The following is a 16,832-nucleotide window of genomic DNA, read 5'->3' as shown; positions in this document are numbered from 1 at the left end:
CCTTTAGTTTGAATGAGTATCAATTTTGTCCTTTTAGCTAATATGTTCATTTGACGCCTCTAATATACAGTACATCCCTGCTAGCGACTCAGTGTCTCCTTTCTCAGTTTCTGTTAGAGGTCTTTGTCGCCATCACAGCCTGCTGGTGCCGGGCTGTGTTCATTTTTTGTTTGTGAGGTATCGAGTTTTACTGTTTTTCTAAGGGGGGTATCAGGGAGGAAGATGTGTCCAAACAACATTCCTGAACTGCTCCCTCTGATTGTTCAAAAGACTCTTCAAGTTGATCTCTCACATTTAAAAACAGATACAGGATTAGCCTCATAAACCAGTCAGTTTCTGAGACACAACAGGGTCAAAGTCTAGAGCTAAACATTTCAGTGACTCGTGTTGAATGTGTAATAACATTTTTAGTTTACACAGTTGTAGAATAACGCCATTACAGAAGAACTTAATCTTAAATGTCAATTTTAGTTGAAAAGCCAACACACTGTGCTGTATAATAATAGCAATGTTTATTACAAATTGTCAGCAGCAGTATTTATGTAGAATAATTATAAGCCGTGTGAAACCTTAACTGTGCACCAAAGTAACTTTCTGTAGGTTGTTACACCTCATATCAGTTTACAAATTACTGTCAGTGGATCATAGACAAAAAGAAAGTGCACTACACTGGTGTGAAACAGAAGCAGTGTGTGCGCATGTGAAAACTGCGTACCAAATTCTGATCTACGGTTTCATCCCCCTATAAGAGAAAACACTGATGGTTTCCCAACATAAAGATAAACATGATTAGAAAAGAGAGCTCATTTAATAATATCTTAACAGGTGCAGGAAAATGACACATGGAAAACTGTTTCACCTCAATGTGATGATCAGACGACTAATGTTTTCTCAGTTAGGGATATCTTTATGATATTCATGTCCTTATCCAAAGCAAGGGTCTACGGACTTGACATGGATTTAAAAAGTACAGAAAAAGCAGCTTGTCATTGGTACATTGTGGTCCATCCAAAGATTTGCTTTGGGAGGGATGTCACCATTTTATTCAAAGTGGGCCTTTGGAGTGCTGCCTTTTTGTCTAAATATCTCTTGGGGATGAAAAACACACTGAAGTTTTTTTCCTTGAGGCAGACCACCAAATTGAAATTGTGCTTCGAGCAGCCCATAGTCTGATCTGATTTCCACTGAGCAGCTCCACTGGAGTCGTGGAGGGTTGAGGGCGTGTCAGTGGTGGATGCCCTTGAGAATTTAAAGGGAAATCTACCAGACTCCAAAGTTAAACTATCGGTGAAGTATTATTACTAAACTATAGTTTATAGCTAGTTGTGCTAATTAGTCCTTTAAAGAGGACCTATTATGCTTTTGTGCTTTTTCCCTTTCCTTTAGTGTGTTATATTGTTTTTTGTGCATGTAAAAGGTCTGCAAAGTTACAAAGTCCACGCCAAAGGGAGTTACTCTCCCCCACAGAAACACTGCTCCTGAATTTAATAATACCTGCCTAGATTGGCACGCCCTCAAACAAAGCTAGTTAGAGCGGAGTTGGAGCGGAGTCCAAAGACTTTGGTCCGGTTGACCAATCACAACAGTAGGCCGGCTGACCAATCAGAGCATTAAATGTGTTCTAATAGAAAACCCAAAATACAAGTATGCACCTGAAAATAAAGATAAATAGTTCTTTTTAAAATGCACAATAGTGATTATCCAGATGTCATATGTGGAGGACTTGATCAGATTATAGTGTTCATTATTATTCACGATTTTTCAAGTCTGTCCTAGAATCAGATTTTGCTTGCATTTATTCCTCCTGTCCATACTGGCAATGAAGATCTTTCCTAATCAGCTTCCGATAGTCAGTAATGAGGGAGAAAATCCATAGTCCTCATTCTGTGCAAAGACAGGGAATTTTGTATTAAAAAGTATTTTGAGGATACCCACTTGATTTTATTAACTCAGACTGTTGAAGCCTCATATTAACTTCAGATAAACATTGAATAGAGTTTTGCACAGATTGAGGACAGTGGATTTAGTGTCCCATCACTTCCATTGGAACCATGTTAAGAAGGAATATTTTAATGTCCAGGAGGAGGAATTATAGACAGACTAAATACAGATACAGATCTTCTAACTTGTGCAGAATCTTAACTTAAATTTAAGTATCATTCTTTGTTAGCTGTGTCTGAAGATTTCTAAATGTCCAGTGATTCAAACAGTCAACAACATATACAAAGTACGCTGGAACATTATGCACAAAACGATCAGACTGGTGAATTGGGAAAACTGACACTTGCTTTTTGTTCTTTGAACTCTGTGAAGATTGTGATGATCTCATTTGCGTGTTGAATTTTGATTCCCTCTTTTTGACCTTTATACACAAAAGAGTTTATCTGGTCCCATCTTCATAAGGAACACCTGACGCTGATTCTCGGCCACCTGGGAAAAGAAACACTTTTATAATAACCTCGCCTCGCCTTTGTCACCTAAACTAGAATTATTTGCACACACAGTACTGTACATACAGTAAGTACAGTAAGTTAGGGTTATCTAAATGTATGTGTGTGTTTACATAAGCCAGCTTGTTTCTGCTTGTTTGTCAGTGTTGTGGTGAAAGTGACGATTGACCTCAATTGACTCTGAAACAGATGTTTCTGTATGACAGAATATCAATAAGTGTATGGCAAATGCTATTCTTTATTAACACCCAACCAACACGTCATATCTATATTTACAGTAAACAAAGTGTTGAAGGATTTGGGTTGACAAATTGAGGACAAAAAGACAAATTGCTCAAAAAGAGGTTTCAAGGATATCAACTAGGAAACCAGAAGACATCAACTATTGTTCGGATGAAACCTTAAACAGGCCACAAAACTTCCTTCCAGGCACAGAAATAGGTCATCACTTGTATAAAGATATCTATTTTATGTAAGGTGTAATGATGCATGTTTCACAACTGGGATGTTAGGGTAGTTTCTTCTGTGGGTACAAAATATGTCAAGACTATGAGACAGGAATCAATTTGCACCAATTGTGCATTTTAAAGACAAAACGTTGAAAGTTTGCAACACAGTTATCTACATCCTCACCAAGCAGAGATGAGCGTACTCGTCTCGCTGTGATAGGACACCCTAACAGGGCCGTGGGGAGGAGTTACAGCCTCTAGGCTCTTTGGTATTTGCTGAAACAATAAAGGACCTGTCGTTTCATCTGAGAGAGGGAGGGAGAGAGAACAAAAAAAAAGTCAAATTTAAGCCTGAGCTGCTTCCCTGAAGTCATTTTTTGAGAGACAGCGTCACACATCTCGCCTCGAGGCAGTGAGTGGCTCCTCAGCAGAAGAAAAATAAAAACACTGGAAGCATGGGAAGAATACAGTTAAAAATGCTGAAATTTTTACTTTTATTGACCATCACAGAGGTAAGAGATCATCATTTTCATTTTGTACACTGATTTTCTCTTAAATGTTTTAACAAAAATAGAACAATTTGAACATCAACAGTGTCATTGGCATGTTTTCTCTGTATCTTTGAGACAGTGCATATTTTATACATCCAGATAAATACTAGTGGTAACACATGAACACTGGCTCTTTTGAGTGTCACTGCTTTCAACGAGTGCGTGTGGCATGCCCAACCTTAGCTCAATAGACAAATTCATTCCGACCTGAAAGAAATACCTGCGCTGACCAGTCCTGAAATCTGTGTTGAGTGAAGGTAATGTGCAGCCGCCTGCCTCTCATGCGCCAGGAATATGATACAGGCATAATATCCTGAGGCATAATTAGCCTCAGGATATACTGTGAGATACCAATACTGTAGCTTGTTACTCTTGGAATGATGTCTTGAAAACACTATTTCCTGTTGTTTATCATCAGGTTATTTTCTTGTTTCATTCATTAACCTGCCATGTTTTGTCATTTTCAGATCTGTGCTGCTCAAATTGGTAAATCTTCTTTTACATTTGCCTTACTTTATGATTTAAAACTCAAATCATGTTCAGTATCCCTTGATTTGAAATTACCTTGAAAAGCTTCAGGACATTTTTCTACACTTTTAAGAATTTCCCAGTAAAATAACAGTAAAGTACTGGCAGCAGGGTTGCCTTTATGTTACTGTAAAATTAACATTATTATACTGCCTCTGAAATGTACAGCTTTGTACTGGTAATGAAAAATACAGTTTGAACTGGTTTTTTTTATTAATTTCACAGTATTTTACAGTTAATTTACTGTTTAAAGATACATTATATAGCTGTTTTTAACCTTTCTTTTACATTATCTTACTGATTTGTTTTAATGCACTATTTAGGTTGTATTTTTTACATACATTTTAATAAACATTATTTTTTGCCTAGATGAATAGACTTAGCAGGTTACAGACATAGGAATAGTCACACAAAATACAAGTAAAGGCACTTGTTAGGAAAAAGGCTATAATAGACTTGTTGACACTTTTCCTAAAATATCTGTCTATATCTGGCTACAAGCACAGAATGCAAACCAGAACAACATGTGAGTGAAGAACAATAAAGCTAATTCACTGATTTTACAATCATGTACAATGTACAAGTCTCACATGTGCAGATCAGGTCCCAGAATAAAAAAAAATACTGCATGAAACTGTTACTGATGATACTTTAGACAGTTGATCAGCAGTAAAGTGCTGTTTTTTAAGAATGCATTATAGTTCAGTTAAAAAACGGCCTATGAGCGTAATTTAACAGGTTTTCTTTTGTATTAACAGTAAAGCACTGTTTTTAGCAATAACAGGTTAATACTGTTGAAATCCTGCTGTAAATGAACAGCAAATGTTTACAGTGTACCCACAATATGAAAACACCACCTATAAGTCTTTTTGAATGCATCCCATCATTGTTTTCCTCTCTATCTCCCTCAGAGATCACTCTGTCAGTGTTTACGGTCACATCTAAGAGTATAACAGTTCAGTGGATCAAATACGATGACGCCAGCTCCTACAAGATCACAGCAACACCCAAGAACTCCCCAGAACCATCCGTCTTTGCTCAGTTCAGCGGCAACACCGTGATGGGCTCAGTCATATCCCTATCACCAAACACAGTGTACACCATTCGGCTAGAGGCCATGGACAATGCTCTCAATGTCCTCAGCTCTGCAGAGACAGAGGATACAACAGGTCAGTGACAGCAGGGAGAGGTAAAGGAGGAAAATACTTTACATGATACTTTACTATCCATAAAGACTCAAGAAAAGTACAAATACTTCAAAATTGTACTTAAGTATAGTAATAGAGTGAATGTACTCAGTTACATTCCATCACTGCATGTATAATATATGAGAAAAAAAATAGAGAAACAGTCTTTATAGTATCGTGATTGTAAACGTTTTATTTTGTTATCTATCTAACTGATTTTACATCTATAATTTCTTCTCCAGCGCCTGACGTCCCAACCATTGAACAGGCCTACTCCAAACACAGCGACAGCATCACTGTGGAGTTCACAGAGGTTTCCGGGGCAACCAGCTACATCCTGAGGGCACAGTCGATGGACGGCGATTTCTTCTCCGAGACATCGGTGAGCAGCTCCCCGGCCACCGTGATGGAGCTCCAGCCCTTCACGGACTACAGGCTGAATGTCATGTCCGTCAACTCTGGGGGGAGGAGCCAGCCCTCGTACCCCATCGAGGCCAAGACAGGTACGGACCAAAAGCCAAGCCTCGTCCTAAAAACACTTCACACTGTGGCTTGAGCATTTCAAATAGTGATAGAAGATTGAAAAGCTGATCATTTAACACATACTTATGATTTTCACCATGAAGACTAATAATATTATTACTCATAATAATGACTTTTTCCACCCACTTTCACATGTACAGACAATACACATTAGAAGAAGTTTACTCAAGATAGTAATCAGTGTATGAAGGCTGAAACGCAGTCTTTCTGTTGTTCCTGTAGGACAATAGTTTGTTGGCTCAATCCGCCGGCCATAACGGCGTGTCCTTTCACCGTTCATTGTCACAGAGTCAGAGAGAACGCAGGAGGATGGAAACTGTATCCATCCCTTTGCACTTTACTATTCTCATGATATGAAAAGTGAAACCATGAGAACTGGGTTGTCTCCTTTCCCGAAGGAGTAATGTAACATAATCACAGGGATGTTGTTTCCATATCGCACCTCTTACAAAGAAATTATCAGGACAGTAGAAGTAAGAAATCTGTTTGTCCATGTCAATTTTTTCTCATTACCCCTCATTACTTTCTACCCGGACCTGTCTGTAGTGGTAATGGCGCCCAAGTTCAACACCAGCTCTCCTGACAACAGCAGCATCATTGTGAATTGGGACGCGGTGGAGAACGCCGTCGTCTACACGCTCTGCATCATCAATATGGACTCCAACTCCCGCGTCAAACTGAACACCACTGACACCATGGTGACCTTTGACGACCTTGAAGCGGGGACCAACTACTGCATCAAGAACACAGCTTGGGACTCTGAGGGTCGAGCTGGAGACGACTACACCGACTGCCAGGTCACACGTAAGCATGATGAGGCGTAGTAGAACATGAATGTAAGCAGATGGTGCTATACTCATTTCCTTCTGGTTTCACTTGCAGGTCCTCCAAGCCCAGATGTGATCCTAATCTCGATAGCTCCGGGTCGGGCTCTTTCGATGGCTGTGTACTTTGGGTTGGTGCAGGGAGCTGAGAAATACATGGCCTATACCACTAATGGCCAAAACTGTACTTCAACAACTAACGGCTACTGTCATATTAAAACTGTGGAGTGTGGCCAGAACAGCTCTGTCTATGTCATAGCCTATAACAAAGCTGGGCCCAGCAACCCCTCGCAACCAGCAAACTACATTACATGTGGGTATATCACACAGCCACACACAGTACAACATACTTATATGCATTTGGCATAACACACACAAAATCCTACATGTTTAAAATCAGAGGGCGACGTACGGGTCTGAAAAGTGAAGCCAATGCAGAAGTGCCTCAAACTTGCATTCTTTCTAATAGCCAGCAGGGGGCGACTCCTCTGGTTGCAAAAAGAAGTCTGATTGTATAGAAGTCTATGAGAAAATGACCGTACTTCTCACTTGATTTATTACCTCAGTAAACATTGTAAACATGAGTTTATGGTCTCAATTGCTAGTTTCAAGTCTTCAATAAAGCATGATGTTCATTTAGTAAATTATGGTCCCGTTTAGAGTCAAATAGACCATAAAACCGCTATGCTTTAGGGCGTGGCTACTTTGTGATTGACAGGTCTCTACCACGGCGTTGTTCGGTCTGGAAGTTGTTGTAGTTCATGAAAGTTAATTGTAACATTTTGGTCATCAAAAATGTCGTATTCAGCATTTGCTTTTACTTAGCTCCACCCTCTCGTGTCACTTCTCAATATGACTCTCATATTAGGAGAGTGGTATCAAGCTTCTCATCTAACTCTCAGCTAGAAAGCTAAATAGTATATTTCCCAAAACTATTCCTTTCAAAGCGATTCTTATTTTTTCCTAACCTCTTATCTCTCTTTCTCTGACAGATCCTTGTCTCCCAGACAATATCTGGGTGGAGGAGCCCGAAGCAGGCAACTGCTCAGTGGTTTGGGATGAAGTGGAAATGGTGGATTACTACATGACTTTCATAAAGAGGGACGACGGGATGGAGAAGTCATGTAACACCACTGAAACCAAATGCCCATTTTCCTGCATGTGTGGCTACACCTACCTCACCACCGTCTTCCCGTACAACCAGGCCGGCTCAAGCCCTGTCGCAAACGTCCGCAACTACACCACCAGTAGGACCAGAAGCACACACACATGTAGCACCACCACAAACACGTTTTTGTTATCAAGTTAAAGGATCATACTAGTGGTTTTGTATTTTTTAGCTCATTAACTTCAACATGTTTTATTTTTCATTACAACCAATGATCTTCTAAAATATGCCATTGTCTTTTTTATTTGCAGCAACATTCACATAAAAAATGTAACCTGCTGCACAACAGCACGATGCCCAAATCCACATTATCCTTTGTCAAATGGATATGGACTTATGACCGCCAGGCTTTTTGGCAGCTAACTCTAAAATCTCAAATGACGGAGCTTCCCTGAATTCTCCACCATGGCATTGTTGTAAAAAAAAAATAGACCTATTTCATGATGGGAAAAGAGCAGGTGTCATTAATACCATCAATCTATCTATCATCTATTTAGGTGTGACCCTTCTCTCACAATACCACTTCCTCGGTATTAAAGGAATACTTCACCCACCAAATGGCCGTTTGTATATCAATTTCTCACTCCGTGTTACCTTGAATTCTTGAAGAAAACTTTGTTTTTCTCGCATGCCTGAAGTAAATGGGGGCCACATTTAACAACAGCAAAACTATCAAAACATCCGAGTACCAACTCTCATACAACTCAGTATAATCCAAGTCTCATTCATCCAGTCGTATGTTCACTACTTCCTAAACACATGCAACTTCGCTAAAACCTTACTATTTGAAACACTTCTGCATAAACAGTCTCACGCTCGCGCAGACTGGACGAGTCTGAAGTGTTTTAAATAGTCTGGTTTTGACGAAAATGCATGTGTTTAGGAAGAACAAACAACTGGATAAATGAGACTTGGATGATACTGCAGGAGTTGTGTGACAGTTTGTAAACAGATGTTTTGATACAGTTTTGCTGTAGTTAAACGCTGCCCCCATTTACGAAAATTCATCAAGACTTTTCTCCATTTTTTTGATTCTCCTTTCACCATAGAGGCATGTGAGAATTTTTTCAAGAATTAAAGGTAACACGGGGTGAGTAATTGATATATAAATGGTAATTTTTTTGGGTGAAGTATTCCTTTAAATCCTCTGAACACACACACACAGGTGTTTCAGTTATCCTGGCTGATCAGACCTCTGCTCAGGTTGAAGGTGGGCCGAAGCAAAGTATTCACTAATAAAGTTATAATTGTCCCACCCTAACAGGTGCAACAAAGCTAACAGGAGACTCAGGAAGATGTCAATCAATTACAGTCTAAACACGCCCACACAGTCCTGTCTGATCAGCTAGATTACCTGAAAACACCTGTGTGGGTGTTCAGAGGCTTTAAGCACATTGGCATGACTTTCTGGGACACATGGCACAGAGCCCATGTTATTAGTTACACCTGCACCTTTTCTGATGTTTGCTATTGAAAGTGAGAACTGTCCATAACTGAACACAACAAGATCCTCTGCTAAAACAAAAGTAGTGCGATAATGAACTACCTAAGTTTCAAGTACATGCAAGTAGACATGAGGTGAAAACAATGGCTGCCTGGAAGGTGGAAAATAATTTTCAAACTTGTAAAATCATCAGTATGGTCCTTTTCACAGTGTTGATTATTATTATTATTTGATTATTCTCACCTATTTTCTCCTCCCCACCTCCCCCCAGTTCCTTGCTGCCCACAGAATGTCACCGTAGAGCTCGTTTCTACAGAGACCCTGGAGATCATGTGGTCGCCGGTCAAAGGGGCCGAACTGTACAAGACGACAGCGGCACAGACCAACGATGTCATCCACTGTAACGACACGGCGCCAGTGTGTGCGCTGTCAGATTTGAAATGCAACACAGCTTATTCTGTGACCGTCACACCTTGCAGCGAGTTACGAGGATGCAACCTCACCTGCGCAGCCCACACACATGAGACAGGTATTAACGGGGCTATTTAGAGTGACATCTCACCTCATACATACATACGAGAGTGGTAATTGGTAATTTCTCACTCCGCTGCATTATGTGTTTTTGGTATGAAAACAGCTCCGTGCGCTCCAGAGATCCTGAATATGACTAAGACCAACAACTCCACATACAAAGTCCTCTTCACTACCCCCAACTCTCCCAACACAAATTATACCATCACAGCCATCGGACGCTATGACTCACGCTCCTGTCATTCAACAACCAACTCCTGTGAGCTCACACAGCTGCCCTGTGGTTCAACCTATGAGGTCATGGCGGTGGCCACCACAGCTGTGGGGAGAAGTCTACCTGGATTCAGTAAAACTCTGGAAACAGGTATTTTGAATGTCATGTCAAATCTATTTTATTTATGCACCCCAAAACCACAAGTTTGTCTCAGAGGGCCATTTGCTAAAGTCATATTGGATGTAAAATATTTGTATGTGATTCTATTCCAGCTGTACCATTTAACAATTTTGTCAATTTTAGTTATCCTACAAATAATATAAAATGCTCCACCAGCAAAGAAAGTATGAAAACATGCAATTGGTAGCTAAAAACAGGGGAGTTAAATGCTGATCTTGTTGGTAATAAAAGGCTAAATAGGCTTCTCCTAGTAAGAATATGAGCTTAAATAGTTTACATCAAACGTGTTTATCACCTGTGACTCACATGAGTGGATGAAAAAGCATCATGAAGGCGAGCCGCAGCATCAGTCAAAATATTCTCATTATACATACATTCACTACAGTATTGATTATTGTTCTGTAATTGACTCCCCAAGGTCCGTGCTGCCCCGTGTCTGTGAATGTGACCCAGGTCACCCAGGCTATGACTAACGTGACCTGGTCACCTGGCAGAGGAGCTCGCTCCTACATCACCTCCCTGACGTCCTCCCGTGGACACGCCAAGTGCCACACCTTGGACACCCACTGCGTGATGGGATGCATCACTTGTGGCACCAACTACAGTGTCAACCTGGAGGCCATCAGCAGCACAGGACACAAGTCAGAGTGCGCATATCATGGATTCTCATCCAGTAAGGACAAATATATACATGTACACCCACACAAAAAAGTAGTTAGGGATGTTTAAGAGTGTGAGGCGAGGGGTGAATGATAAGGTTGGACAGTTGGTCAGTAGTAATGTAATTTCTACCACCAGTGTGTTCCTTGACTCGAACGCCACCACAAACTCAACTTCTCAAAACTCATTCTTTTAGGTGCCTGCTGTCCAACAAGCATCAAGCTCTATCGCAGGGCCAACTACACCCTCAGGGTGTACTGGCGCTCTCCTGGCCCTCAGATGCACAAGCATGAAGTAGTGCTGAACGGGACGGCAGCCAACTACACCTGTATCGCAGCCGCCGGCAACAAATACTGTGACATCCAGGAGGAGATGTGTGGGGACGTCTACACAGTAGTGGTGGCACCAGTGATACAGAATGGGATCAAAGTTAGCTTCTGTCAACCCAGGAGATACTCGGGTGAGTCCTGAAGCGGATGGAGAGTTTAATTAATGACTAGAGTGATTAATATCACACATTTGTTCTTATAATCTGTGCTGTCCTCATACAACGGTTCATACGATATCTTACGAAAAATTATTCCTCATTTTTCGTGCGTTTTCCTACAACAAAACTACTTAGTTAGGTTGAGGGAAAGATCAACTTGGTCAGGTTTAGACAACAAAACTACTAAGTTAGGTTTAGGAAAAGATCAACTTGGTTAGGTTTAGGCAACAAAACTACTAAGTTAGGTTTAGGAAAAGATCAACTTGGTCAGGTTTAGGCAACAAAACTACTTAGTTAGGATGAGGAAAAGATCGACTTGGTTAGGTTAAGGCATAAAAAACTACTTAGTTAGGATGAGGAAAAGATCGACTTGGTCAGGTTTAGACAACAAAACTACTTAGTTAGGATGAGGAAAAGATCGACTTGGTTAGGTTTAGGCAACAAAACTACTTAGTTAGGATGAGGAAAAGATCGACTTGGTTAGGTTTAGGCAACAAAAGTACTTAGTTAGGTTTAGGAAATGATCGACTTGGTTAGGTTTAGGCAACAAAACTACTTAGTTAGGTTTAGGAAATGATCAACTTGGTTAGGTTTAGGCAACAAAACTACTTAGTTAGGATGAGGAAAAGATCGACTTGGTTAGGTTTAGACAACAAAACTACTTAGTTAGGTTTAGGAAATGATCGACTTGGTTAGGTTTAGACAACAAAACTACTTAGTTAGGTTGAAGAAAAGATCGACTTGGTCAGGTTTAGATAACAAAGTAGTTACATGACAAATGAAGCAACGTTGCTTCAACGTTGACTTCTGGTTCCAAACGTGGGTGAAAGTCTGTTGTTTTTTGACCCACCCATTCATCCCGACCTCCTCCCTACATGGCGTTTGCAGCTCTTTATACTTCCTGGTTCACAATGACGTGGATTTCATAAAAATTGATTTTGTGGGATATACACAAATTACAGTGCATTACTATTCGTAGGTATAGCTACGAACGGTGTATGAGAACGACCTGATGATTTGTGGTAACAAGCTTTATTAATGTGTTTATTTTTGTTATGTTCTCAGTTCTCTGCCCGGGAAGTAATGCTGGTATGGGTAAGTATCCTCTAAACTGTAAACTTCACATTGTTAAATACACTTATTTGCATCTTGCTAAGAGTTAGATGAGAAGATTGATACCGCTCAGACACCAGAATGGCATGTATCTTCTAATATAACTCTCAGCAAGGAGGCGAATAAGTACCAAAACTTTTCTTTTAAACACTACAAGTTATGAGCTGTTTGAGAACTGCTACTGCACTGAAACCATATCTCTCTCTCTCTCCTTAAGTGATCTCTCGCGGAAGACGAAGTGTGGATTAATTGCGGTAAGTTTATTGTTCCTCCCTCCAGATGGGAACGAACTGTTTTCAGACCACTTATAGTTACGTAACAAACCTGAGACAAGCAACGTGCTTTCCTTGACTTAATAGTGTTCTGTGATTGTGATCACGTGTGAAAGACGTTGACGAAAGCTGCTTTAACATCTATTGGATGCATCTATTGAGCTTCTTCACAGCTTGAAGGGTATCTTGTGACAGCATCACAATCATCCATAAATTGACTGTGCCTATAGCAGTCAGGTATAACAATAGGCGTGTTTGAGTAGAACATATAGACGAGCACAGGTGAGGCTGATCTCTATCAGTCTTTACCTCTGGGACCTCAGTGTGTCTATACAACATGGGGAGGAGAATGAGGGGAACGTGACTCAGGTAAATGAAGATGAGAGCTGCTGCAGGAACGTGACTCGGGCATCTTATTGTGTCTGTGACGATAGATAAGATGATGGATATTTAATAGCCACTGACTCAGTATGACAAGGCTGTATTCTGTTTTTTGTGTATAAAGTTCCACAAAGAAAGTTCTCTTTGCACAAAACAACCACTTATAGAGTGTGATGAATCAGTATCTGTAATAACCGGTTTTCCCACCAAGTCCAGGGTGATAATCCCTCTCTCTCGTCTTTCTCGCCCAACAGTGAACGCCCACGGCCAACATTAACAGAAGATTGTGTTTACGCCAACGACAACTGCAAAGATCCAATGTACCCAAAAGAAATATCAGTTTTATTTAGGAATATCTCTGTTTTGTTGTTACCAAAGTTGTTTAGAGTCTGACAAACTGTTTCCGCTGAATAAATCTGAATAGTATGGCTGCAACGATTATTTTCATTGTCGATTAATCTGTCGATTGTTTTATAGATTAATCAATTAGTTGTTTGGTCTATAAAATGTCAGAAAATGGTTAAAAATGTCAAGATGACGTCCTCAAATGTCTTGTTTTGTCCACAATTCAAAGATATTCAGTTTACTATTATAGAGGAGTAAAATAAAACAGAAAATATTCACATTAAGAAGCTGAATCAGAGAAGTTTCAAATTTTTTTTTCTTAAAAAAATTACTTAAACTGATTAATCGTTTATCAAAATAGTTGGCTTTTAATTTAATAGTTGACAACTAATTGATTAATCGTTGCAGCTCTATTGAAAAACAAAAGTTAAAACACTGAATTAAAACAATAAATTATATAAAAGATGGCTTTTTTAATAAATAAGTGTGGGCATATTCTCCATATTGCCACTTGCTTTTTCTGCTATTCCTCATGTTTAATCAATGCAGTTGTGACTTTCATAATGACTTGATGTAACCTCAACATGTAATGACGTTTAGTAAAAATGAAAAAGAAGCAGAAATAGCAACTTTACAGTGAACCTCCCACATGAATGTATCATGGCAACAGTCATTCAGAGACAAAATCTATTTAAAGTAGGACTTATCCAAGTAGAAGACCTCCACACGGCGGCCATATGACGTGTCTCTGGCTGGTGACTCAGAAGAGGGTCAGTTGAAAGTGGGGCAGCAGGTATCCATCTCGCTAGCCTGGAGAAATGCATGGCAGGTCCTGTGGACGATACGTCTGATCAGATTGCTGGAGATAGATTCAGTGTTACCTCTGCTCTCATTGGATTTGTTTCCTCTTTGTTGACAGACGACAACAATAAAGCACATCCCTACAACAATACAACACCGTGTGCTGTCAATCATCTTGTGTGTGCTTTCTTTACAGTGTTTTGTTCAGGTGTGAAGGGTTCGATACCTGAGCTATATTCAGTCCTCCAAAAATACTCCAGAAACTAATCCACAGGAGGAACTTCCTGAAATAGGTCTTACTGTTAAGACTTTCACTGACCTTAAACGTGTTAACTGACCCGAGTGACTCTGCTTGAGCTTATTGCTCATGTTTTATACATTCCAGGCTAGTAATGATGATGAAGACCACTCTATTAAGGCTGTCCCCTCTTAGTCAATTAGACGACTAATCAGCCTTTTTGGTCTTAGTCGACGATTTCTTTAGTTGATTAGTCTTTTTTATGCTTTTTTCATGCTGAATGCTGAATTTCTAAGAAACTTATAAGCACATCTCTGATAAACACGCGATTTAAAGTGCTGCTTTTGTGTGATTCTTTGTGGAAAAACTCAGTTTTACAGATCTGTCGATTAAATCAACTAATCAATTAGTCGACAAAATCCTATGAGTGTTAATCGACTAAGAATTTCTTTGGTTGAGGACATAAATTATAAGCAAAAGAAAAAATCTTAACAGGCTGCTTATTATTGAATCCTATAAAATACCAATGAATGATTTTTGCTTCAATCATGTTAATTCATAGTTTTGAAGTTTAGTTGCACACTATATAATACAGTATATATAATATATACACATAGAAATTAGCTGAATATGTCCAACCCTTCTTCTTTAACAGATGTGCTTTTATGTGAGGCTTACTCTCAGAAGGACAAGGTAGAGCAGGATTGTACTTTTTGGAGTAGAAAAACTTGTCAGTACCTTCCGACGCTGCAGTACACTGTCAATTTGTACCTCAAACATTTGTACCTTCAGAGGTAAAGTTATGTTTTCCATGTGGCCAAATGTAAATTGGTTAGTTATGAATTATGTAATCATTAAATTGCTATGAAATAAAATGAAAGATGTAAATCAGTGTTCAAAATCACTGTTGCTGAATCAGGGATTTATAAGCATGAATATTATTAAGAAACAGTATTGCCGAAGCACTGCATGAAAATGTACATAAACTTATAGTATATTCTAAACATTGTTAAAATAATAAACATGTGTATATGTATTGTTTAATGATTCATAATCAAAGGAAAAAGGAAGGCAATGCATTTAATACCTTACTGCAGCAGCAGGTTTAACCTTAGTAATGGAAAATGTGCAATAAACTCCCATTGTGTCTTCAGGTCTACAGATTTACTGGAGTCTGAGGACTATTAACAGAGCGATTTCCCCTAAAATAGGGGACGACTTTTTTTATACTTTTGTGGTGAAGATATCCAGCTAAATAAGGTGCTAGTAAACCAAAATGCTTTTATAAATAAGAGGTTAAGGAAGATGAGCAGTGATAGGTGGGGACTTTGCAAATCTCAGTACTCCTGTTTCCAAAGCATGTAGGAACTGAAGAGATGCATGTATTTAACATGTAGCACAGTCATAAAGTCAAAACACGCCTTTTTATGGACAAGAAAGTCAAAAGCTTTTTTTTAATTTTATTTAAAATTGTATTATCAATCGATTTTGATTTCTTTATATGAGAAATAGATCAAATCTATTTTACAAAGATCATTTTGTGAACCAGGATATTGAATACCAACCATAATGGACTCTTTATTACCTGCTAAAATGGCTACAGGGATTTCCTGTTCACAACATGTACAGAATTCCCCATTTTAATCTCATTGTATCCTGCTGAGCGTGTTGCATACATGAATGTGATAGCTTGTTGCAGTGTGTGACAAAGAGAGCTGTTGACAATAGGTCTCCTCTGTGTTTGTCTTCAGCGCTATACGTCCCAGTTTGAACGTGCAAATTGTCACGTGAAATGTATCCACCTGAGTGTTAAGTAGCTTGTGGGAACGAAATGTTCCTGAACACCTGCATGTTTTGTGAATGTTTTAGAAAATCCACCTCTGGGATTTTTTGGCTTGTCCTGAATGTATACAGGATGAAATATCATACTGGATATTGTACAGTATATAAGTAATCTAAACTGAAAAGATTGCATTGTCCTAAGATCTGAAAAAATCATAACAAGAAAATGCAAATACAAAAGCAGCTGAGTGAAATGGGATAAAGTGCATGTTGGTTTAATAAACATTGCTTGAGCTGTAATCCAGTGTGCAGATACTCTCTCTTCTTTCCTAGTTAAAGTGGGATGAAAACCCACAGTTAAGTTACAGTATACAGCAAACTGTCCAATAGTGGAAAAACAGACCTGACACACTCAAAAATCAAGGCACAGTTCTGTTGTACTATTATTGTACTGAAGAGACAAAACACATGATGGACCTCAAATGGTTTTCTCCACTGCTTTGGTTGAATGATCAAGAGTCTTTGCTGATATTTAACTGTGCACGGTGTCTTCTCTGTCCATATTTTATTTCTATCTTTCCCATTTCTTCTTCCTGTGAAGCACTTCTGTTTTGAAAAGTGCTTTAGAAAAAAAAGTTTGCTTATTAGTAATTCCTTGTTTGATGGCTTCAAACTGCTCTGACG

The 16,832-nt window shown here is 39.3% G+C and overlaps 1 protein-coding gene across 1 annotated transcript; it reads left to right on the top strand.

The window, feature by feature from the left end:
- The first annotated feature begins 3,161 nt into the window (after nt 1-3,161).
- fndc7a (fibronectin type III domain containing 7a) lies at nt 3,162-14,282 on the top strand. Its single transcript, XM_074651081.1, has 13 exons — nt 3,162-3,411; nt 3,918-3,936; nt 4,890-5,147; nt 5,408-5,668; nt 6,255-6,512; nt 6,591-6,845; nt 7,525-7,779; nt 9,416-9,673; nt 9,782-10,039; nt 10,488-10,742; nt 10,926-11,189; nt 12,282-12,311; nt 12,547-14,282. Exons 1-13 carry the CDS (start codon nt 3,355-3,357, stop codon nt 12,576-12,578), a joined length of 2,460 nt encoding a protein of 819 aa, XP_074507182.1. The 5' UTR covers nt 3,162-3,354; the 3' UTR covers nt 12,579-14,282.
- Nucleotides 14,283-16,832: the final 2,550 nt, after the last annotated feature.

The sequence above is a fragment of the Sebastes fasciatus genome, chromosome 11 (assembly GCF_043250625.1).
Source record: "Sebastes fasciatus isolate fSebFas1 chromosome 11, fSebFas1.pri, whole genome shotgun sequence".
Classification (NCBI taxonomy): domain Eukaryota; kingdom Metazoa; phylum Chordata; class Actinopteri; order Perciformes; family Sebastidae; genus Sebastes; species Sebastes fasciatus.
This window is presented reverse-complemented; position numbering and strand designations above follow the sequence as displayed.

Bases quoted from the DNA above. Each gene is read 5' to 3' on its own strand.
- fndc7a (XM_074651081.1), top strand. From the start codon at position 3,355: ATGGGAAGAATACAGTTAAAAATGCTGAAATTTTTACTTTTATTGACC. The intron at 10,040-10,487 runs GTATTTTGAATG...TGACTCCCCAAG, and splicing joins CAGTAAAACTCTGGAAACAG to GTCCGTGCTGCCCCGTGTCT. The intron at 11,190-12,281 runs GTGAGTCCTGAA...TTATGTTCTCAG, and splicing joins TCAACCCAGGAGATACTCGG to TTCTCTGCCCGGGAAGTAAT.